This window comes from Heloderma suspectum, chromosome 5 (assembly GCF_057233095.1).
Source record: "Heloderma suspectum isolate Gila_16-S chromosome 5, 16-S_ref, whole genome shotgun sequence".
NCBI lineage: Eukaryota > Metazoa > Chordata > Lepidosauria > Squamata > Helodermatidae > Heloderma > Heloderma suspectum.
In genome coordinates this window covers 23,806,653-23,831,051 of record NC_139462.1, presented here as the reverse complement: position 1 = coordinate 23,831,051, position 24,399 = coordinate 23,806,653, and the positions used below count along the sequence as shown (strand labels likewise).

The window sequence follows — 24,399 nt, the reverse complement described above, 5'->3', positions numbered from 1 at the left end:
TCACTGATTGTAGTAGTAATCTTGGCCATAAACGTCATAGCCGTGCCCTTTATAGTAGCTGTACTCATCCTCATATGTTCTGAAAGTATCTCCGCGGGGGTAGCCATTCTCGCTCCCATAGTAATCTCTTCCAGCCTCATAGCCATGATTTTCATCAACAGCAGTGGTGGTGGTGGTATCATATGCCCACGGATCTTCAGTCGTGGTGTCATATCTCCACTGATCTCCAGGGGACGTCTTATACTGCCCTTCTGTGGTGGTTTCATATTGGTCCTGATACCCCTCTGTGGGTGGGATGACAGTGGTGACCAGGGTGGGGGGAACGGCGGTGGTTGCTCTGTTTTCTTCCCCTTCTTCCTCCCCGTTGCCACCATTTCCATTCGCTTCTGCAGTGCTGTTGGTGCTTGCCCCATTAACGCCACTCCCATTCTCATCAACTGTCTCCTCTTCTTCATTTTCTTCTTCCTCATTTTCATCACTGTTTTCTTCTTTCTTCCCACCTTTTCCTGGAGCTTTGTCCTTTTCGGCCTTTGTAGCACCTCCTTTCCCGGGTTTCTCAAGAGGCTCTTTTCCTACTGGCACCTGCGTTGACACATTAAAGATAATCCAGTTACAGAGGAACCACTCAGTCCAAAATGTATGATCTAAGGATGGGTTCTGAGAACATTACATACAAATGGATATAGTTTGATCACATCACATGTGATTCCAAACAACTGTGAATTTAATCAGCCTGAGCCTCTGTATGATACAACTTTGCCACTCAGAAGCACTTTTGAGAAATTTTCTAGCACAGATCCTTGCTCTAAGGCTAGGACCCTTCATAACCTCACATTCTCAGCATACAACTATTCAAGTTTATCATGCTCAAGGCATAGAGGATTATGGGTATAGGCCAGCCTTGCCCAGCCTGGTGTCCTCCAGAAGTTTCTGTCTTCAATTCCCATCAGCCCCAGCCAGCATGACCAACCAGTGGTCAGGAATTCTGGGAGTTGTCCAGAACATCCAGTGGGCCCCTGCTGGGGTGTGGGCCCTCAACAAATGCCCAACCATGTGTACCCTTGATGCTGGCCTTGGATGTGTGGTTTTATATTTTCCTTCTCCAAGACAGCCCAACTCTTGAAACCGCTGAAAGGGGCTCAAAGACCTTTCTGGGACAAGATATGAAGGTACAGTGGCCAACCCTTATAAGAATGCAGAACCTTAGGGCTTCTTGGGATGGGAATCTACAGGCCAAACCACACGTGACCAAATCTCCCCCCACCCCCTGCACCAGCTATTTGCAATTGGAGGAAAGATTTCATTGGGAGGAAAGCATCCCATTGTATGGGATGGTTTGAGGCAACAGACTGCTTAAGGAAGGTAGCAGCCTGGGCTAAATCTACACGAGTGCTTTTTATTAGTATTGAAGTGCACTGATAACTGTTGGGGGCACATTATGTATTCTGTATACCATTTTTCTAGCATTATTTTCTGCTTTTCATTCTGCATTATCCAAAATACCGCAACAGATATAATTGTGTGTGCTAAGAGGTATAAATGTGCAAGGGGGACGTAGTGTCACCATGATGGGATTGTATCAATATGACACGAGCTGTAGATCTGGTCCTGTACACTATAGAGTGTTGAAGTTCTCAGTTTATTGTAGGTGTATTAAAAGTCTTACCTGCTCAGGTGGTTTGGCATTACTAACACCCTTCTTATCTTCGGTCCCTGGTGCAGTGGGAGCCTCTGTGGCCCCTTTGTTTTCTCCGTTGTTTCCTGCATTTGACTGTCCCTGTAGATAAAAGAAGCACCAGAAAACTCAGATGTCATTGCAGCTTCCATAGATGCAGTGGAGTAAAACACAGGCCTTTGAGCAGTAGCTGTCTTATAAGCTTACAGAATGGGCCACTCTCCCTCTCCTTTCACACTGTGTTTCTAATGTTTGTCAAAATGGTATATCAGGTTGTGCAAGGTCAGCATCAACAGTTGGGCACCTGCCAAGGGCCCACATCCAAGCACGGACCCACTGACAAGAGCCCCCTGGAGTTGCTCCTTATCTTCGCCTTTGCAACTGCTTGTTCACCTGCCTCTTGCTCTGGCCCAGACCACAGTGATGGTGAGAAGCAGCAGCAGGAGATGCCACTGCCAGTTTGCTCCCTGTCTCTCTGCCTGTCAGGCAAGCAAATGGTAGCAATGATGAGAAAGAGGACGAAGAGCCATAGCAGCTGGTGACAATGGTGGTGAGAAGGTAGACTCACTGAGAGAAGGGGCCCAAGGAGAGTGTCTTGCCAAGGGCCCCAAAAACTGAGAGCCAGCACTGAGATTGTGAATGGTGTGGAGAGAGGACAGAAAGCTGCTCTTTCTGCACAATATGAAGAAGAGCTCTGCGATACTCAAAAGCTGGTGGTCTCATCAAAAGGTATGTGATAAATGTTACATTACTTTTTGGAATCAACATAGCTCAACATTCTTTTTTTCAGGAGTGTGTGTGTGTTTGCATAAGACAGAAAAATCACACATATATGGAGAGAGAGATGTATGCAGGTAGATCCAAACACTATTTTTTAAAAAGGATTTGTTTGTTCCCAATTACATAAAATGGAACAGTTAACACATTTTAACTGTGTGTTTTTTAAAGCATGCTAAAAGTTTATCCCCCCGCCCCCCTGGCCAAACAATGCTTGAATGGTGGAGTAATAAGAACACAAGATGAGCTGTGTTGGATCAGACCACAAGCCTACCTAGTTCAGCATTATTTTTTTAAATCAGAGTGGCCAACCAGATCTCTGGGAAGCCCACAAGGAGGATGCCATAGCACCCTCCCACTCATAATGTAGCAGCCATATCGGGGGTCAGACTAAGTAGCCTCATGCAGTCTCATGCTTCATGTTCTTGCTGAGCTCTTTCTCCCTTGAATATATTGTTGTAAGCTGACGAGACACAGGAATTCCTTATCTTGTCAAAGGTCATACAATTGTATATCTTGTTCTCTGCTGTTCTTTTCTGTTCTCTGCTTATCACGGCTACCCTATAACCCAGTTCTTGTATTATAAACAATGGTGCTAGGAGAAGAAATGTTGAGGACTGCAACCCCATATGGGAGGGAAAGGAGGAGCCATTTCCTATGTGTCACAATATCTATAAAAACAATGTGCTAATGTAAATCGGGGCTTCTGGCTCTTTGGAAATGATTCCAGCCTTAAGCCCGCGCGTTAAATAAAGAAACTCTTTTTCCTTCACTCCGTGGTCTCTCTGACTCTGGGTTCTGCAACAATAATATATAGCCATCATGACTAGTAGCCATTATCAATGGCTGCTAGTCATACTTATGATCCTAATCTACACATTGGACATGATGATAATTGGGATGTTGTAGAAATCTGTTTGTGGGGTGAAGTTTGATGAGTTTTCCTAGGCTCAGCCCCCAGACTTTGTTTCAGGTCCCACTGCAGCACCTGACTCAATCTGCAGAGAATCGGACCGGTTCACAGATTTTCTGGGAGTTTTGTGCATTTGGGGACGGGGGGGGAGATTCTGCAATTTGCGCAAATTTCTGAGCAATTTGTGCAAATCACAACTGAATTTGTGCAAATTCGGCCATAATTTGTGCAAATTGCAGAGCATACACACCCCTCACAAAAAAAAGTCCAAAAAGTCCCCTGAGTTCGGAGACCAGCCTGCAGATTGGCTCGCAGATGCTAAATGAGTCACACAGGCCACAGAATTCTGTCAAGCCAAAAAAGAACTGGATTTCCCAGTGATGGACTTCCCTAAGTGAGAACACAAATAGTGTCTGTTTTTTATTCTAGATTAATCAATCCCTTATAAGGGTGTGCTTGAGGCCAGAACTATACATTTGAGATATATACTGTATATTTGATATATACAGGTCTTTGTGGAATAGGTGCAAAGCAGCAGGTTGAGGGACCAATTTTGCAGTGGAAAAGTAGCAGGTAGGAGGGGATTCTTAACCCTTCACCTGTCCGATGCATTTTCCCTGCAACCCTCTTACTGCCCAGCTGCTTTTCCCCATAATGCAGGAAATATGCATCAGGAATCCTGGCTGAGGGAAAAGCTGTCGATGGGGAGAGAGTCACAGAGGATGAGTAGTGGACAGAAAAGCACCTGCCGCAAGCCCACTGCAAATCACCTGCTCACTCCATTGCTTCGCAGCTGTTCTGGAAAGATTCAGGTCCCCAGACAGGGGCTCTGCCAAATGTGTAATTATGGTGAAGGGTTGGTTTTAATGGGCAAGATTTCCATTTGTCACATTATGAATGCACAACCAATTTACAGATTTAAATTAGCTGTAGTAAGAGATGTTAGTACAGGACACTTTCTGCTGTAACTGTCATCAAACCCACAACCAGATATTTGAAGGATGGACTGAGAAAGTGAATCTGAAGTCCTGGATGAACCTCGATCTCAAATGTTTGCACTGGCACAGCTGCCTGTGATGCTGGCATAGCTTTACTGCAAGGCTGGCATAATGTCCTGTTTTGCAACATTGCTCTGACATTGCTGTTGGTTGGACCAAGCAAAGTTCTTATGTGCTGGTGTAGCAGTTCTTAGGATCAGGTGATTAAAACACTTAAAATAAGATGTAATGCAATGCCAGTAAAAACCTACATATTTTTCCCTCTATTGAGAGAACTTGCAAAATTGCATGGTGTGGCTGGCTATTTGGATAGCTATTAGAGGGCACCATGACCTCTATAAAATGGCAATTATAGTTTTGTTGCTTATTTAAATGTTGCTGAGGTTCTGCTTATGTCAAGGCAGGACATAGCCAGGAGTAAAAATACTGAAACGGAGTCAAGGAAGACAATAGCACTTTTTGAATTCCTGATTTTGCACATGTTGGAACTTGTACATAGAAGCCTCCAGGTCTCTATAGAAGCAACTGGTTGTGGCAGACACCACAGGCATCTGAAAAGCCCTCTTTCAATCTTCACGGCAGCACCACCAACGCTACCAGTTCTGTCCTCGTTGGCAGTACCTAGCTTCTTTAGGCAGCAGCGTGGAGGAACAAGGAAAGCCCTATACAAAGAAGTCTGGCCATGCCAAGATGGGAGAAAAGGTGAGCAGAGGTGGCAGCAGCAATAATACTGCTGAGAGGGCTGGAATGAAGCTCCCCAGACCCTGTAGCAACTGTCAGAACTGAGAGCTCTTTCACTCACATGGAGGCTTCAGTACATTGGAGAAGGGGCCAAGGGAACTGTTCCATTGTCCTTTTGATTTTGCAAATTATTATTATTATTATTATTATTATTATTATTATTATATTTATATCCCACCTTTTCCCCAGTACTGTCAAAACAATTTTTTCAAAGGAGTTAAGTGTCTTTCAGATCAAAGCTTAAATCCATGCAACCTCTGCCCCACCATGAAATAAAGGGTTGGATCTAACTTGGTCACTGAGCCCACAAAACGGATACCACTGGTGGAACAGGGCTGCCGCATCCTCTCCTTTTCCATGCAGCCCCTGAGCACCCTCCAAATCTGCTCCAAAGGGTTGGAGGACCCTATAGAGGAGATTTGGAAGTCATGGGGGGGGGCTGCAGGGGGAGGAGAGGACGCAGAAGTCCTGTTCTGCCAGCAGTATCTATTCCACAGGCGCAACAACAAAGTTGGATCCAACCCCCTAGTTCCACAGGAAACAAATACTTTTCACTTATTGCAACTTCATCGCAGAAGGCCTTTTCTTTGTAAAACAAATCTCACGAGCAACTCAGAGCAAGGCCTCTTTGTAATCTAAGAAAGAATGACTGCACTAACTCTCTTCCTCCTATTTTCCCTTATAAGACAACAGTAGTAGCTAGAGAAACATCAGCCTCACATTGCAAATCAACTTTTCTGTTTTTCTTTTTTTAAACCCCAATTTTAGCCTGTCCCCCCCACCTTTAGGATTTAAAAAAAATACACGGATTTAGCAAAGCAATTAGAGCGCTTTTCTATACACTTCTGAGGAAAATAAGAACTACTAGCTCGTTCGCTACATATTATAGTATCAGCAGGAGATACAGTACACCCATTGATCCAGATGCCCCCCCCCTCGGCTCCCACTCCCCACAAGAACAGACACAGGAGAATTACCTCTTATATGTGCAATGAGTCGGTTATTGCAGCAGGGCAGGGCAGGGTGAGGAAAGAGCTTTACCTCTAAAACCTTTGTTATCACTCGGGACGCCAAGTGTCAGGTTTATTTATTCTGTTTTATTTGTTCATAAAGACAAATCCTGCCTTTCCATTTAAAAAGAAAATGCTCAAGGCAGCTTACATCAGATATTTAAACAACAACAACAACAACAATTTGTCATTCAGTAAATGTGAAACATCAGTATTTTAGCCTTTTTCTGCAGGGGAAGGAGTAAAAATTCATCCTGAGGGGCCAGGATTCTGGGAGATGTGCTATTTTCTGCTTGTGCCGAGAGCTTTTGCATTATTGTACGTGGAATGCAGTAAGGACCAAAAATCGCACATATCAGAAGTATGCGTGACTGGCTTACTTACTTCAGTGTAGGCACATGCGGCCATGGTGCTCTTGGAGGGGAGATTTAAGCTCCCTCCACATTTTGTCCTGAAATTCCACCCAACCCCCAGTGGAGGGGGGTGGAATTTTGGGATGAAAATGGGGTGGGTCGTGGGGCGACCTAAAAACCTGCCCTCCCAAAACGTCATGGTCCCAATCTGAATTGAGGCCATGCATGCTTACACTGAAGTAAATAAGCCAATCACACATAGCTCTGCTATGCATGATTTGAAGAACATTTAGTTTGGCTCTAAGGCACAATCCTATGCTTGTTTAGACAGAAAAAAAAGTCCTACATTTCCCAGCATTCCCCAGCCAGCTATGCTGTCTAAACATGCATAGGATTGTGCCCTAAGAAAGCTAGAAAAGTAGAATAGGAGAGAAGTCCATGAGACAGGTGAAAGCAGAGAGCGAGAGAACAGTTATCAGGAAGGTGACTCAGCACAACAACACACAGGGAGAAGAGCGAGAAAGACAGCAGGAGTCTTGGAGCCTAATTTTTTGTTCTGTTTATGGAAGGACCGCTGTTTTGAGCCCAATTTTCTTTCCATTCATGAACAAAAGGGTCGGATCCAAGCCAAGAAGTGTGAAGCAGGTTTATCTAATAAAAAGGCTTTGTTTCTTATCACTCCTGTGTGATTCTTAGGCAGTTGATATTTCCACTTGCATTAGCACCCATTGGGTCTGTCAGGCTGCTTCACCAGTGAAGCACTTTCCCTGACCCACCAGACACCACTAGGCTCCGCCCTACTCCATCAGGCTCCACCCCTTGATCTGTCAGGTACTGCCCTTTAACTTCCAGACTCTGCCCCTGCATCTCAGGGCCTCATGAGATCTGGCAACCCTAGCTTGTCTTGGTGAAAGGTAAAGAACCACTCTGAAGCAAATCACCAGAGCTGGAGCCGCAGAGAAAGCCTATACATCGTTTTCTAAAGGACTTTGTTGGGCAAGCCACAACAGCAAGGCCTCACAGAGAGCTTCGGCTATTGGGCGGTATAGAAATGAAATAAATAAATAACCAACCAGGCTGGCCCCTACCATTGGGCAGAGCCTGAGGTGACTGCCTCAGGCAGCTGATTTGGGTTTCATGAAAGAGCAGCCAATATTAGTTATTTACATTTACTCCCAGGAAAGTGGGTATAGGGTCACAGTCTTAATGTGCTGTTGCTGTTGTTGTTGTTGTTGTTGTTGTTGTTGTTGTTGTTAATCCTACAAGAGAGGGAGGAAGGCACTTATGGGATTTGCAGCCTCAGATGCATAAATAATTTGACTGCCCTTGGATACTATGCACCTGACTGAGGGAGATACCATTAGAACATAAGACAAGCCATGCTGGATCAGACCAAGAGTCCATCTAGTCCAGCATTCTGTTCACACAGTGGCTGCCCAGCTGCCCACAGGAAACCCACAAGTAGGACATGAGCGCAACAGCACCCTCCCACCCATGTTCCCCAGCAACTGGTGTACATAGGAATACTGCCTCTGATACTGCAGCCATCAAGACCCATTGATAGCCTTTTCCTCCAGGAATTTGGCCAATCCTCTTTTAAAGCCATCCAAATTGGTGGCTATCACTACATCCTGTGGTAGCGAATTCCCTAGTTTAACTGTGTGCCGTGTGAAGAAGTCCTTCCTTTTATCTGTCCTGAATCTCCCACCAATCAGCTTCATGGGATGACCCCGGGTTCTAGTATTATGAGAGAGGGAGAGAAATGTCTCCCTATCCACATTCTCCACACCATGCATAATTTTGTAGACTTCTATTATGTCCATTTGCTTCATTGCCTGAGGAAGAAGAATATCTTGGGCTGACCCTTACCCCAGTAATCAGGGAATCATCAAAAGGTTGGGTAATCCATTGTGGAAATCAAAACCTGATAGTCTAGACCCATAAGGGCCAATGATAGAGCCAAATGTGTCTTGAGCAACTGGTTCTGATGCATGTACTGAGTTTACAAGGGAGAATACATCTGCCCAGAAAGAAATACAATAGGACATAGTGGCACCCTTGTAACTTATGACATTCAAGTTAAGCCAGATTTTCATTTTTATAAATACTCTTGTGTCCAAGCACATATTGACCCAAAAAAAATAAAGTTACTGAACTGAAGAAGCTATTATAGACCATTCAGGTAAAGTATGTGTTTCCCAAATAGCATGTATACCAAGTTACATATTTACTCAGGAGATTATATCAGCTCTCAGGGAGCCAACATGATCCTGAGGTAAATACTAACACGGAGAAGATGCACAACACCAAACACTCCAAATGCACTCCTGGGCCCAGAGCTATGTTAGGGGCCATCACACTTTATGGACATAATGCCCCTTTTTGTGTTGATGGGCTTGTTTTCTGTTTGACTGAGGTGGGTCTTGTTGTGGATGACTCTTTGAGCATGATACAAAGAAAGTAAGGCATCTCTTAGGCCCATTGGCATAAGGGGACATAACTGCATAAGTCCTATTGGTTACAATGCGACCGAAGACCAGTGATAGCTCTTTTCCTGGATTCTATGAAGCTGTAGGTGTGTGGGTATTGCATATTTGAGGCTGGAGCAAGGGAGCACGCCAGGGGAAAAGGAATCTTTCTCCCTGAAGTGCTAGTTTTCTTCATGTTGGGAGATGTGTGCTTTTATTAGGGATGTACGAAAGTCACTTACCTTTTACGAAATTTGATTCGCGGTGGGGGGGAGGTGCTCCGTCCCTCTCCCCGAAATTCTGGCCAGGGGGGGAGGCATCCTGTCCCTCCCCCCCAAAATTCTGGCCGGGGGGGAGGCGCCCCATCCCTCCCGCCGTGAATCCTGGCCGGCTGGGTCTGCAAATGGCGGTGGCCGTAGCCGCCAACGTTTGTGTCCCTGCAGTCAGCTGTGATAGGATACGTAAATGTTTACATAGCCTATCACGGCTGAGTTAAAAAAAAAAAACCGCACGTACGCAAATGGCGGCGCCCATGGGTTCCTTATTGCGTTCCTTATTTTGGCACATCTAGTCTACGTAAACATTTACGTAGACTACGGCAAAAATAAGGGGAACGCAAATAGCGTAGACGCTACGCTATTTGCATTCCCCTTATTTTTGCCGTAGTCTATGTAAATGTTTACGTAGACTAGACATGCCAAAATAAGGAACGCAAATGGCGGCGCCCGTGGGCGCCGCCATTTGCGTACGCGCGGTTTTTTGGGTTTTTTTAAACTCAGCCGTGATAGACTATGTAAACATTTACGTAGCCTATCACAGTATTTTTTTAAAATCTAGCCGTGATAGGCTACATAAATCTTTACGTAGCCTATCACGTTTTTTTTTTTTACTTGGAAATGGCGGTGGTGGCAGCCGGTCGGAAGACCGGCCACTGCCGCCACTTAACCGCCGCCAGAGCTGCCGCTGCCAGGGAGATTCTCCCAAGGTAAGTCCCATCCCGGGGGGGTGCAGGGGGGTGGCAGACCATTTCGCCACCGATTTCGGGGGGCCGAATGCGCTGGCATTCGGCCTCCCCAAGATTCGTGGTGAAATTCTATGACATCCCTATTTTAAATAGGAGCAGTCAATTGTGCAATAAAATACCCCCACCTGCAATCTGAAATTATAAAATCCAGGAAAAGCTATACCACTAGATTCTGCTAATTACACAAAATGGTTGTTAGACATGCCTAACTTTCTCTGGACTGTGCCCAGTTTCACTTACAGAGCTCATACCTATTTAAGGATGGATGAATCTGTAAATTTCAGTTTCTCACTTTTCCAGTCTTAAATTCAGTTCGTTCTGAATGCTGAGAATATTTCTGATCTTCAGTTTGTCCCAAACACTGAGATTTTTCAGAACGTTTGCACACATTTTTGTGTGCATTTCCCCAAATACACGCGTTTTTGTATGCAGTTTTGCCTAAGATACACATTTTGCAAGCAATTTCCCTAATACAGTTTTTGAATGCTATTTTCACTAATGAATGCATTTCTTTCCTGCACTCTTCTCTAATACGCATTTTCAACTGGAGAACTCAATTGCAAAATTCAGAGAAGTCTGACTTTTGAAGGATAACTGAGTTTTGGTTCACATATTAGTTGGGCCCCCTTCCCTGAATTTCCAGCTCTCTCTTTTTTCTTTTTCTTTTTAAAAGCAAGTTTCTAGTCCCTTTACTTGTGGAGGCATAGGAAGGTTGGACAGGCCATATTTTAATCAATCACTCAGTAAGAGATGAACCTTCCAGTATTCTGGCCAATGAGTGCAAAGGCACTGGGATAGCCAACAAGAACTGGTAGTAATAATACTTTTTCTAATAATACTTTTTCAAAAATATGCTACACAACTAACCAGGGCACTTTTCAGCCACTTCAAATGTTTTTAAATTAGGGATGGCATGGGCGTCCAATTCAGTCCAGGAATCTGGTGGACATGCTCCTGCCCGCACACCCACCCAAGCCCCACTCGCCGAGCCCCTGCCCACCCCCTGCCCACACTCAGCGAGGGGTCTGCACTCACCCTGGCAGCCTTGTTGAGCTTTGCAATCACCATTTCCTGAGAAATAAAATGGCGATCACAAAAATGCGCAAATTTGTGCACATGCGAAAATGTGCATTTTGCGAATGTGCATATTCACATATGTGGAAATTCGCATTTTGCGAATGCACATATTAGTGTATGTGAGAAAATGCGTATTTTAGGGAAAATGCAAATGTTTGTGCACACACTAATGTAGAGATGGTGGACAAATCCGCCACAGACTCCAATGAGGCTGAATTCTTTAGAATCCGCCCCCCTGGAGTCTGTGGCGGAATGGACTACCCCCCCCCCGCCACCCCCCTGAAATCCCCCCAGGATGGAACCTACCTGCCGCCGGCCAGGGGGGTCCATCCACTGCCACCATCCACCACTCGGCTGCAAATGGCGTCCAGCGTAGCGGATGCCATTTACATCCCTGCTTTAGCCATGATAGTCTACATAAATATTTATGTAGCCTATCATGGCAAAGAGAAGGGATGCAAATGGCATCCACTACACCATTTGTGTCCCTGTTCTTTGCTGTAATAGGCTACATAAAGATTTACGTAGCCTATTACTGCAAAGAACAGGGACGCAAATGGCGCCCACTACGCCATTTGCATCCCTGTTCTTTGCAGTAATAGGCTATGTAAAACTTTATGTAGCCTATTACGGGAAAGATGCAAATGGCATCCACTACACCGACGCCATTTGTGTCCCAGTGGCCAGCGACAGCCGGCAGCTCTGTGGACTCACCGCAGAGCGGAGCTGACCAGGGCCTGTGAGGATTCTGGGGGGGAAGAACGGATCGCCTCCCCACCCCTGTGGACTCCTGCAGACTCCCACAGACCAAAGGTAAGGGGGTTTCGTACACCCCACTAATGCATGCCTTTGCAAAAATGTGCATTTCACACATGAGAATATGAGCATTTGCAAAAAGGCGCATGTCACGCACACAAAGACATGCGCATTTTTGCAATTGCCATTTTGTTTTTTTTAGAAATGGTGACCGCAGACCTCAATGAGGCTGCTGGGGTGAGTGCGGGCTGCTCGCCAAGAGTGGGAGGGGCTCGAGTGCACCAGGGACCAGCGAGTGGGGGCAGGGGCTAGGCATGAGTCCAGAGAACCCGGATGGGGGTGAGTTTGCACATCCCTATTTTAAATCCATTGATCCACAGGGGCCACAGGATATTTCAGATTCCTGGATTTGGGGGAAGTCACCTTGGAGCTGGGAATTGGTGCTCCCCTTCGCCTCGCAGCCAGTACAGAAAGAACTGCACCAGCTGCCTCTCCAAGGTCTCAAAAGAGGGCGTAAAGGGGGACATTCCAGGAGGGGGGGACTGGAGAGGCCTGATTATGCTGTATCCCTAGGACTCTCCAGCCTCCTTCCCTCCCTCTCCGATGTGGCTGAAATGCAGCTAGCTAAAATGCCGAGCAGGAGAAGTGGAGGGGTGAAGATCACATCTGCCACTCCTCCCGGTCTGCACTGGATGGTCATAAGTCTCAGAGTTCAGAGTCACATGGCCATCCCAACAGGCTTGCACCCTTTTCTTTTTCTGCTTCTGAATGACATAGGAAGCTGCCTTATACTGAGTCAGGCTATTGGTCCATCTAGCCCAGTATTGTCAACACTGACGGGCAGCGGCTGTCCAGTGTTTCAGATGGGAGGTATTCCTAGCCCTTTCTGGAGATTTTATTTATTTATTTATTATTAAATTTATGAATCGCCCATCTGGCTGGTCACCCAGCCACTCTGGGCGATGTACAACATACAATAAAAACAGTTTAAAACAATAAAATTCTACAATAAAAACATTTTCTAAAATAACCTAACCCACCCCAAACGCCTGCCTGAACAACCACGTTTTTAATGCACGGCGGAAGCTCATTAAAGAGGGGGCATGACGGAGTTCCCTAGGGAGGGAGTTCCACAGAGTGGGGGCCACCACAGAAAAAGCCCTCTCCCTCGTCCCCACCAGTCTAGCTGTCCTGGCTGATGGGACAGAGAGAAGGCCATCCGAGGCTGATCTTGTTAAGCGGCCTGTCTGGTGCTGCTGGAGGCGCTCCTTAAGATAGCTGGGCCGGAACCATATAGGGTTTTACAGGTCAAAACCAACACCTTGAATTTGGCCTGGAAAACAACTGGTAACCAGTGCAACTCCTTCAGCACTGGAGTGATGTGATCTCGCCGGCGGCTGCCTTTAATCAGGCGAGCCGCTACGTTCTGTACCAGCTGCAGCTTCCGAACCGTCTTCAAGGGAAACCCAAGTAGAGCGCATTACAGTAGTCTAAACGAGAGGAGACCAGGGCATGTACTACCGATGGGAGCAGATGGTCGGGAAGGAAGGGGCGCAGCCGCCGTATCAGATGGAGTTGATACAGCGCTGTCCAGCTCACAGCTGACACCTGAGCCTCCATGGACAGCTGGGAGTCCAAAATGACCCCCAGGCTGCAGACCTGGTCTTTCAAGGGTAGCCGTACCCCATTCAACACCAGGTCAACAACCCCCGCCTCCTCTTGTCTCCCACCAAAAGTACCTCGGTCTTGTCAGTGTTCAGCTTCAACCTATTCCTCCCCATCCAGCCACTCACCGTCTCCAGACATTTGGACAGGGATTCTACGGCCAACCTTGGTGAAGATTTAAACGAGAGGTAGAGCTGCATGTCATCCGCATATTGATGACACTGTACCCCAGACCTCCTGATGATAGCCCCCAGTGGCTTCACATAGATGTTAAATAGCATCGGGGAGAGGATGGAACCCTGTGGCACCCCACAAGTAAGTGGCCACGGGTCCAAAACCTCCTCTCCCAGTGCTACCCTCTGGTACCTCCCGGAGAGGAAGGACCGGAACCACCGCAATACGGTGTCCCCAATGCCCAACCCCTCCAGGTGGTCCAGGAGGATACCGTGGTCAACGGTATCGAAAGCCGCTGAGAGGTCGAGGAGAACAAGGAAGGAGCATTCACCCCTATCCAGAGCCCTCCTCATATCATCTACCAAGGCGACCAAGGCCGTTTCTGTCCCATGCCCAGGCCTGAAGCCCGACTGAAATGGGTCTAGATAATCAGTTTCTTCCAAGTGTGCCTTCAACTGCACCGCCACCACCCGCTCAATCACCTTGCCCAAAAATGGCAGATTTGAGACTGGGTGAAAGTTGTTCAAAACTTGAGGATCCAAGGAGGGCTTCTTTAAGAGCAGTCTTATCACTGCCTCCTTGAGGGCTGATGGCATCACTCCCTCCTCAAGGGAGGCGTTCACCACCGCCTTGATCCCCTCACCCAGTCTCTCTCTGCAGCTCATAATGAGCCAAGATGGGCAAGGATCAAGTAAGCAGGTGGTCGGCCATACCGATGAAAGCACCTTGTCCACTTCATCAGGAGGAAGAAGCTGGAATCGATCCCACAAAACCAGTTTGCCACAGGCCGCCTCTTGCTCACTAACTGTATCCACAGCGTGCAGAGTAACACACCTAAACTGATCAATTTTATCTGCAAAGTACCTTGCCAAGGCCTCACAGGAGGCCTTAGAATGCTCCAGTGGTTCCGGAGCCACAGGACCGACCAGGCTCCAGACCACTTGGAACAGCCTCCTGGGACAGCACTCTGCAGACGCGATGGAGGCAGCATAATATTCCTTTTTTGCTGCCTTCACCGCCACGTGATAGGCTGAAGATACAGCTCTAGCCCGTGTCTGATCGTCTTTGGAGCGAGACTTCCGCCACCGGCGCTCTAGCCGTCTCACCTCCTGTTTCAGAGCTCGTAACCGCGGATTGAACCATGGTGCAGTCCGAGCCCTGTTCAGGGGGAGAGGGCGTTTCGGAGCCACCTGATCTAATGCCCCAGTGATTGCGGCATTCCAGCCACCCACCAGGGTCTCGACCGAGTGGCCGTTGGCATGCCCCAGAGAATCCCCAAGCGCGTTCAGGAATCCATTTGGATCCATAAGACGCCTGGGGCGGACCATTTTAATGGGTCCTCCACCCCTGCGGAGGGGTTGTGGAACCGAGAAGTCCAACGTCACCAGATAGTGATTTGACCATGACAAGGGGGTGGTGGATATACCCCCGACTTCTAGATCACTCCCCACTTCTCCAGAAACAAACACAAGGTCTAGTGCATGACCAGCTACATGGGTGGGCCCAGTTAGAATATGGTGCAGCTCCCAGGAGGCCATGGTCTCCATGAAGTCCTGAGGTGCTCCTGTGAGGATGGCCTCTGAATGTACGTTGAAGTCTCCCAACACCAGTAAGTTAGGGGACTGTACTTGCACATCAGAGACCACCTCAAGCACCTCAGCCAGGGAGTCAGTCGTGCAGCGGGGTGGACGGTACACGAGCAGAATCCCCAGACTGCCCTTCGGGCCCAACCTCCAGTACATGCACTCAGCAACCTTGGTCTCCCGGAGAGGGGGTCTGGTGAAGACCAAGGACTCTTGGTAGATAACAGCCACTCCCCCTCCCCGATCCCCAGCCCTCGGCTGCTGTGCATACGAAAATCCAGCTGGACACATGGCTGCAAGGGTTGGAGCAGCAGCCTCGGCCAGCCAGGTCTCCATAATACATGCCAGGTCTGCACCCTCATCCAGGATCATGTCATGGATGAGGGAGGTTTTCTGGGTAACAGACCTGGCATTGCAGAGCAGCAAACGAAGGCCAGAAGATGGGGTCACGCCTCCCCCAGCCATCCTTTGGCTCTGGACAGGCCCGGAGCAGGGGACAGATACTACACATCTCTCCCTTGTTTCCCTTACCTGGCATGGCCTGCCCCTAGCGCTCCGCCAGTGCCTGCCGCCCAGCCTCAGTATCTTCTGGCCCCCAACACTCCCCCCACTGCCTCCATCAGGTGGACACATGCCCCCTCGCTCCCACCTATCAGGCAGGCTACCCACCCCTAAAACCACAACAAAATCCCCCAGGAAAAAGAAAACACACACACACACACACACACACACAAAACAGTTATCCTGGGATTTGAACCTGGGACCTTCTGCATGCAATGCAGGTGCTCTACCACTGATCTACGCAGTTAATCTCCTTAATTCAGGACTCCATACTGTGTGACCCACCACAGCAAATGTTCTACCAGCCATGCATGGAGGTCCACCAAGGGTTTGATAAACCTCCTGTTTTTGCTGCTTGCAAGGGATTACAAAAACAGAAGTGTTATCAACCACCTGCCAGCTGTAATTCATGGCTTGTGGGCTATGTTCAGAAGTTATGCAGGCCTCAGTTGTCCTTTCAAAGAATCACTGTGGATCTAAACAACCACCGATGAACAAAATATTATTAAAGTTTCACCTCAGGGCAACAGCAATTGTGCTTGGATAAATGGACAAAAGTCCTGTCTGTCTCTTTTGGATCCCAAACATTTTCACTGTGTCTTCAAGGGTTACTGCTTGTTTAGATGACTTGGGGCTTCAAAAATACTGCAGCAAACCAAAATGGAAACTTGTGGGCAGTTAGTAATCCTCACCATGGACACTCGCAGAGTACAGTCTATAAAAACAATCCTGGTTATTTTCTTATGCCTCTTGGTTTATTTTGACCAGAGCCAAACATGTCTCTTACCCCTTCTTCTTCCTCCTCTGAACTATCAGCACCATATCCTTCTTCAGATGAGTCACTGTTAGACTGAAAAGAGAGACAATTCTAAGGCAGTTCCAATATTTTTATTGCAAAGTAACACTGTATACTTATATACCCATGAAAGTGATCCATTGCTGTTCTCCAAAACATATGTTATTCCCCCTGAAATCAATGTTGGCTGTTGAGCGCTTCGGAGGCCTGTCACTAGCTGTTCCCTTAATGTACTTGGAAGAAATGAAAACTATAAAGTCAGGAAACAGAGGAAACTCTCAAGATAATTCAGTTTCAAGATAAGTAATGGTTGGAGTTTTTGAATCTCCCACCCACATGCAAATTAGACAGAGCCAATGTATAATGAAGTGGCCTGAGTTCAAATGTCTTCTCTTCTCAGCCATGAAAGTCACTGGAGTTACTCTTGACACCATGTCTCAGGCTAACCTATCTCACAGCAGGGCCAGCCCTACCATTAGGTTTAATCATCCCCCTCCTGGTGTGTGCTGGTACTGATCCAAATAGGGGCCAAGCACAGTTACACTAAAGTAAATAAAACTATATGGCTCAGTGACAACTACATAATTAATGTAACTGGTTCTTAGGCAGCTGTTTTGGGTTGTTACTATGAAACAGCAGCAAATTCGTATTTAATTTGTTATTATTGTAATTTTACTGCCAGGGATGGGGAGAGGCATTTGTGGATTTTCTGCCTCGTGTTCCAGAATAACTTGGCTGGCTTTGGGTACTGTGCACCTTGGCTTGGGTGGTGCAGTGCCATTTGCTACTTTGTTTCATGCAGCAAAATGTCCTGGGCCAACCACCCTGTCTCATAGGCCTATTATAAGGACAAATGGGATAAACCCCTTGTACACTGCCCTGAGCTTCTTTACGGAGGAGTGATCTACAAGTGTAATAAATCAAGTAAATCATAATAGACACACTCATACATCAATGGACAAAGTTAGTAAGGGGATGGCTACCTGCACCTACTAACAGACCACATGATTGCTAGGTGTAGGGTTCTAGGTTCAAAGTTTAAAACCAGAAGGTCTCTGGTTTGCTCTGTTGATAGTGTAAAATCTAGCTCTTTATTGTTTGACCTTCAGTATTTGCTCCTCCTCCAATCATTTTTTTAAACCTGAGCAAGGATTGTGAAAAAAGTACACTATCCACCATCCAGCTTTCAGCCAAAGAGCTCAGAGGAGTTTAGATTTGGCTCCGGGAGGATTACATAGGGCCAGGCTTGCTGAGCTGGGAAACCATAGCTGAGTGGTAGAGCACATGCTTTGCATGCAGAAGGTCCTGGGTTCAAATCCCAGCATTTATGGAAAGGGCTGGGAAATACTTCCATATGAATCCCTGGAGAGCTGCAGTCACTCAGTGCAGATGATACTGAGTTAGAAGGAACAATGGTATGACCTGGTAAAAGGTACCTTTCCAATGGCATATGCCTTCCGATCCTCTCTTTTTTATATTTACTTTTTGGTGCTATAGGCTGGAACACACCTTCCAGTTCATCTGTCAATCTGCCCCTTGGCAATGCTCTCAATGGGCCACCTTTATTTGGGTTCAAAAAAGTGGTTTTGTGTTTTGAAGCTTAGACCCCACCTCTGGCTTGTACTTAAGTTCTTGGGAAGGTTACTTGTTATCAGCCATGGCCACCATGGTAGCCATTTTATGAATGGGCAAGCTCCCCCTATGGCTGCAATTTTGTGAGAGCACCCACAACACTCTCTCAAAATTCCAAGTGTGACTATCAACCCCCAAAGTTTGGGGACACCTATAGCATCCTGCATCGAAGGCCAGGAAATGTTATCCCATCCCAAGCATTAATGGATGCGCAAGCCATACATTCAAGCAATCAAGATCACCCGAGCAAGAACATCCCAGGAAGTCTACAGATATTTGGGCCTCTTTTGTTCTCATAAGAGGCATGACAGTTGCAACCAGGAGACAGGCAAGAGAGGCATGAACTGGGTTCTTTTCCAACAATGTAAAGCCATGGATCAGCACAAAAATATCTCTGTACCCAAGAGACATGCCAAACCACCATTCTGCTGAGGCATCATTCCCAGAAGCAAGACAATTTTTAGTTTCTTACATGAGCCATCCTTGAAAACATGTAATTAGCAGCCCCCTGAATCACTCTCTCATGGTCAAGAGACAATTATCATAATTCATCTATAAGTAATGGCTGTATATAAACTGTACATAAAGGTTGTACTACCTGTTTTTATATTTCCTGGAGCACAGGATGTTGTAAGAAACAGAATGGCTGTTTCCTGAGCCATGTGATTTTTGCCAATGTTATCTCTTGCAGTGCTTCATTGGCCCATCACCCCTGAGGTCACGGCTGGGATGGGGTGGAGGGCTTCAAATTTCTACATGTCCAGGCTCCTTTCCTATGGCTCTTTGTTGAGCTGGCTGATCTTGTGTGCAACTGCCACCACACAGACAATCCACCTTTTTGCATGCACTGGCAAATGCACCCAGCCAAAACCCCACTGGTTTTTGCAGTGTGCTATGTATGTGGCAAGGGCATTAAATTACAGCAGGAATTTCGCATGGAGTTTGTGAGCTCAATGGTTCTGTGAATTTCTGGGTGGTCACATGTCAGTAAAATATGCCACACTCTTTCAGCACTATTATAATGTATTCATTAGAATTAAAAGGCCCTCAGTAATCAGGGTTAACATTTTAAAGGACTGGGTTTGGAGTGCCCCTACATTTTAAAAAAGGAATTGTATTTACCTGAAATCTTTTCATAGATGAGTAGAGGTAGGGATATCTATAAAGGAAATTCCTAAATCGGTTCTTGAATACCTATCAGGACAGAAAAAAACATTTTAATTTGTTGAATTTAAGAAAAATCTCAACATGTTTAATTTCAAAATAAGAATTTGATGAGGTTTACAACATACTGCATTTTCTTCTGAATCCTCTGCTTTAAATCTTCTTTGAAATTTTTTTGCCTGCAAGACGAGAAGAGATTACGTCAGGTGGATATGATTTGCTTTCTGTGATTGCTTACCTGGGTTTGGGTGCAGGCCTCAGTGGTAGCTAGCCAGAACATGCACGCTCTTGAGACAGGAGTACGTGAGTGTTTCCTACCTCACTTTTTGATGTGTGTTCTGATGCTCTATTGTAATTCTTATGTTTTCTCCAATTCTTATGTTTTGTGATGCATCCACTACAGTTATCGGTTCAGTGCTTTCACTGATCATGGCTTTATGAGGATGACTATGAGATATAAGTTGTTGTTGCAAAATCCCAGGGGATTTCTCTGTCTCTAATTTCCCCTGACCATGTGGAACAAATACCTGTCATGCTCTTCTTCCTTGGATGCCAAGTGGCAATCTGTTGCTATTTCCCGATGGATAACGCTGGGGAGCATGGCATGTCTTTCCCCCCACATCCACAACTTTCAGGGTTGGAGGCTATGGCTAGGCGACTGGGACAGAAATCCATGACCATATATCTCTATCTCTGTCTCTGTCTCTGTCTCTGTCTCTGTCTATCTGTCTATCTATACACACACACACACACACACACACACACACACATATCTTGAGTGAGATCCATTGGGGGACATCCTATTTGCTCATCCACCTACCATTTCAGCTTGCACAACTGTGCACATAACTGATGTGGATACAGATGTGCACCCGGACCATCCAGGTCCCTCTGAATTGTAGATGACTATTGCCCCATCCAGGCCACATATTGTTATGCTGCAGCAAAACTAGTGGTCCAAGACTAAAGCTGGATTGGGGCAATTGTAGGTATTAGGTCTGTAATGCAAAAAGGGCTGAGAAGTGTTATATAAAATGTAGGAATGAACTGATGGATTGGTGGGTGAATAAAGAATGCAGTAAATGAGAAATATGATTTGACATATATGCATATTGCCTAAAACTGGTGATCTTTTTGGAATTTAACACAGGTGAGAAACTTCATTCTATCAGGGCACAATCCTATGGGGATAGGTGTCCGCCTCCAAACTTGGAGGCAACCCCCTATCCAATGCAGGGCAGGAGAGGCATGGAGGGGATTGTCCCCTCCACGCTTCAGCCTCCCTGCATTTGCAGCTAGACAGCTGATTTCAGCTGTCTAGCCACGGGAAGGCGGAGTGGGGGAGGCGGCTGCTGGACAACACATACGATGTGTTGTACCAGCATTTCCACCTTCCCCGCCCCAGAACGCCCCCCCGAATGCCCTGTTTTCGCCGCTCTGCTCTCCTCTTCTAAGCACAGAGCGAGTGGCCATTCCGAGCTGCCTGCAAGGCAGCACAGGAGGTGGGAAGGTCGGTTCCCAGAAACCAACTTAGCCTATGGCCGTCTAGCTGCTGACTAGCAGCCATAGGATTGCTCCCTCAGTCTCTTGAATTATTGATTGATGTATTGGTTGATTTTTTAAAAACGTATCGGTCCCTTTTTCACTTTAAAAAGAGCTCAAGGTGACTTACAGCTATAAAAATAAAATAAAGTAAAAACGGTCACAATGATTTACAATTAAAACATGCTGCCAATAAATGGTTATTTTTACTCACTGAGAAGGCGCATGCTATTCCCAAAATGCAGAGAAACAGTACGGCTGTCCTCATTTTTCTGATTTCTAGAAAAGAAAAAGAAAAGAAAATACACTTGAGAATCAATTAGATATAACCTTGCAGCCGTTATCATATAGAGAAAGAGGGTTCCTCCCTTCTCTTTTATGTGTTTGTCCATTAGTCCCAGTAAAAAAGTATCTGGCTGCAAGGTTATTGTATGCACAAAAGTAGAAGAATGAAACAATACCAGCTGCGAATAAGTGGATCACGAAAACGATGGAGCTAGCAGAGAAGGCAAAACCCACTATTATAATTAAAGAAGGATTAACAATTAAATGTATGTCAGCATGGAAACTTTTTTTAGAATTTGTACAAGAAATAGAGAAAAATGATATCTATGTATGCAGATTCTGATCTTTGAGATGGTCAACTCTCTTTTTTCTTTGTTAAATATTAGGAGAGAAATGAGATAATGTCTGTGAACTCAATGTATGATATACAACTAAGATAAGAAGCAGAGAACAATAATAAGCATTTGTTGTATAAGGGGAGCCGAAGGTAGATACCTTATAATCTTAGATGTATTTTAGTGTATACCTGTATGTGTTGTTGTAATGATGTGTATTGTGTGTCTATGTTGTTTCCCCCCTTAAAAAAATAAAAATAAAACTATTAATCAAGAGAATCAATTAGATATGAAGACAGTCATTGGATTTTAGGATCTGCAGGGGAAGCCTTTCTCTTGGTATTGCTGCTGTCAGAGGCGCATTTGGTGGGGACGTGGGAGAGGGTCTTCTTGATGGCTACTCTGAGGCATTGGAACTCCCTGCCAGTGGAGGCCAGATTGGCTCTTTCTCCCTTCGGCCAGGAGGCAAAGACGTTTGTATTCAAGAAGTCCTTTGGCATGTAAACTGGTCTGTTGGGTTGGGTGCTGTTTTTATTCTTTTAGTGTGTGCGTTTTATTGTGTTTTTCTTTGTTTTATTATTGTATTTATTTATTTATTTATTTATTTATTTATTTATTTATTAACTTTCTTAATCACCCATCTGGCACTCTGGGTGATGTACAACAGTACAATTTAAAACAGTAAAATTATACATTAAAACATTATTTAAAAATACCGTAACCCACCCCAAATGCCCGCTTGAATAACCAAGTTTTCAGTGCATGATGGAAGCTCATTAAAGAGGGGGCATGGCGGAATTCCCTAGGGAGGGAGTTCCACAGAGTGGGGGCCACCACAGAGAAGGCCCTCTACCTCGTCCTCACCAGCCTAGCTGTCCTGGCTGATGGGACAGAGAGAAGGCCATCCGAGGCTGATCTTGTTAAGCAGCCTGTCTGGTGTTGCTTAAGGCGCTCCTTGAGATAGGCTGGGCCGGAACTGCATAGGGTTTTAAAGGTCAAACCCAACACCTTGAATTTGGCCTGGAAAACAACTGGTAACCAGTGCAACTCCTTCAACACTGGAGTGATGTGATCATGCCGGCGGCTGCCTTTAATCAGGCGAGCTGCCATGTTCTGCACCAGCTGCAGCTTCGGAACCATTTTCAAGGGTAACCCCACGTAGAGCGCATTACAGTAGTCTAGACGAGAGGAGACCAGGGCATGTATTAACAATGGGAGCAGATGGTTGAGAAGGTAGGGGTGCAGCTGCCATATCAGATGGAGTTGGTACAATGCTGTCTGGCTCATGGCTGACACCTGAGCCTCCATGGACAGCTGGGAGTCCAAAATGACCCCCAGGCTGCGGACCTGGTCTTTCAAGGGTAGCCGTACCCCATTCAGCACCAGGTCAACATCCCCCAATCTACTCTTGTCTCCCACCAAAAGTACCTTGGTCTTGTCAGGGTTCAGCTTCAGCTTATTCAGCTTGTTTTAACCAAGTTTTTATTTAAAACTGTGGTTCTTATTATTGTCAGCTGCCTTGCATTCCATTTCCTTGGTGGAAAAGTGGGTATTTACTTATATCAAATAAGTAAATAAATTCATACGAGTTATATGATTGAAGGCATTTCCACAGCCCTGTTCACATAACAAATATGTATGGATTATGGAATGAATCATGAGAGGGGAACTGAAATCACACCCATTTGGCCCACTCCTGACCTCCAAGCATCCATTCAGAGCTCTGAACACAGCAGAGCTCTGGATTGATGTATGCAGGTCACGAAGGTGAGTGTGATTCTGTTCTCCACTCCACACATTGAGTCGGATCTAGACTTAGTCATACTTAGAGCAGACCCATTGAAATCAATGGGATGTAAATTAGTAATGATTTTGATTGGTCTCCTCTAAGCATGACTAAGTCTGGATCCAACCCATTCATCGCATACACATTACTTGTGTGGGGAATATCTATATCTGTTTATGATTTTGAAATGGGCAGGTACGGTGCAGTGGATAATGTTAGGTTTAGACATTATATAGCTGCTGTCACTTCCACCTTCATTTATGAAGTTCACTGGGTGGGCCCCTGTCTCTCCACCTGGTCTACTTCAGATGGACATTGTGAGGAGAAAGGGGACTTGTATAACTTTAAATAAGGGGTAGGAAACCCTTTTGAGCTGTGGACACATTTGGCAACTTGAGAAACTGTCCTGGGCACCACCACAAAATGGTTGCCATGGGACTAAGCTATCTTTGTATGGCCAGATGGGTGGGAGAGAAAAGTCATACCATTGCACAGATTTGGATAAGATCCTTTTTAAAACATAAGAAGAGCCGTGCCAGATCAGATCAAAGCATTATGTCCATTCTGTTCACACAGTGGCCAACCAGCTGCCTACGGAAACTAACAAGGAGGACATGAGTGCAATAGAACCTTCCCGCTCATGTTCCCCAGAACTAGTGTGTACATAGTGTACTGGTGTGTACATAGGCATACCACCTCTGGTACTGGTTTTCCTGATACTTGTGTGAAGTTCTCTGTCCTGCTCTGCCTGAATACTACAATATACATACCATTATAGGAACACAGAATTTGGAAATGACACCAAATGCCCGCTGAATCCACTTCCCTCCCAAAGACAGACATTTTAGGCCTAAAACATCTCAGATGCATTGTGGGCTGGTGGATCAATTATTATATTTGGATACCAGAGTTTAAAACTCAGCTCAGCTTGGAATTACCTGGAAGGGTTACTTAACTTCCTGAATAAATTTTAGGGCACAATCCTATGCACATTTAGGCAGAAAAAAATCCTACAACTCCCCGCATTCCCCAGCCAGCATGTTTAAACATGCAAAGGATCGCACCCTTAGTCCCTTATTGCTAA

The 24,399-nt window shown here is 45.9% G+C and overlaps 1 protein-coding gene across 2 annotated transcripts; it reads right to left on the bottom strand.

Moving 5' to 3' along the window:
* On the bottom strand, positions 1–21,177 carry IBSP (integrin binding sialoprotein). Of its 2 annotated transcripts, XM_084860226.1 has the most exons (7): positions 21,124–21,177; positions 19,496–19,546; positions 19,326–19,397; positions 16,563–16,625; positions 4,952–4,991; positions 1,667–1,749; positions 1–582 (listed from the first exon to the last, which is right to left on the bottom strand). In XM_084860226.1, exons 1-7 carry the CDS (start codon positions 21,175–21,177, stop codon positions 1–3), a joined length of 945 nt encoding a protein of 314 aa, XP_084716352.1. The 2 variants fall into 2 exon arrangements, with proteins under 2 accessions (XP_084716352.1, XP_084716353.1); XM_084860227.1 differs by lacking the exon at positions 4,952–4,991 and having other exon boundaries at positions 1,667–1,777.
* Between the last annotated feature and the right edge of the window lie 3,222 nt (positions 21,178–24,399).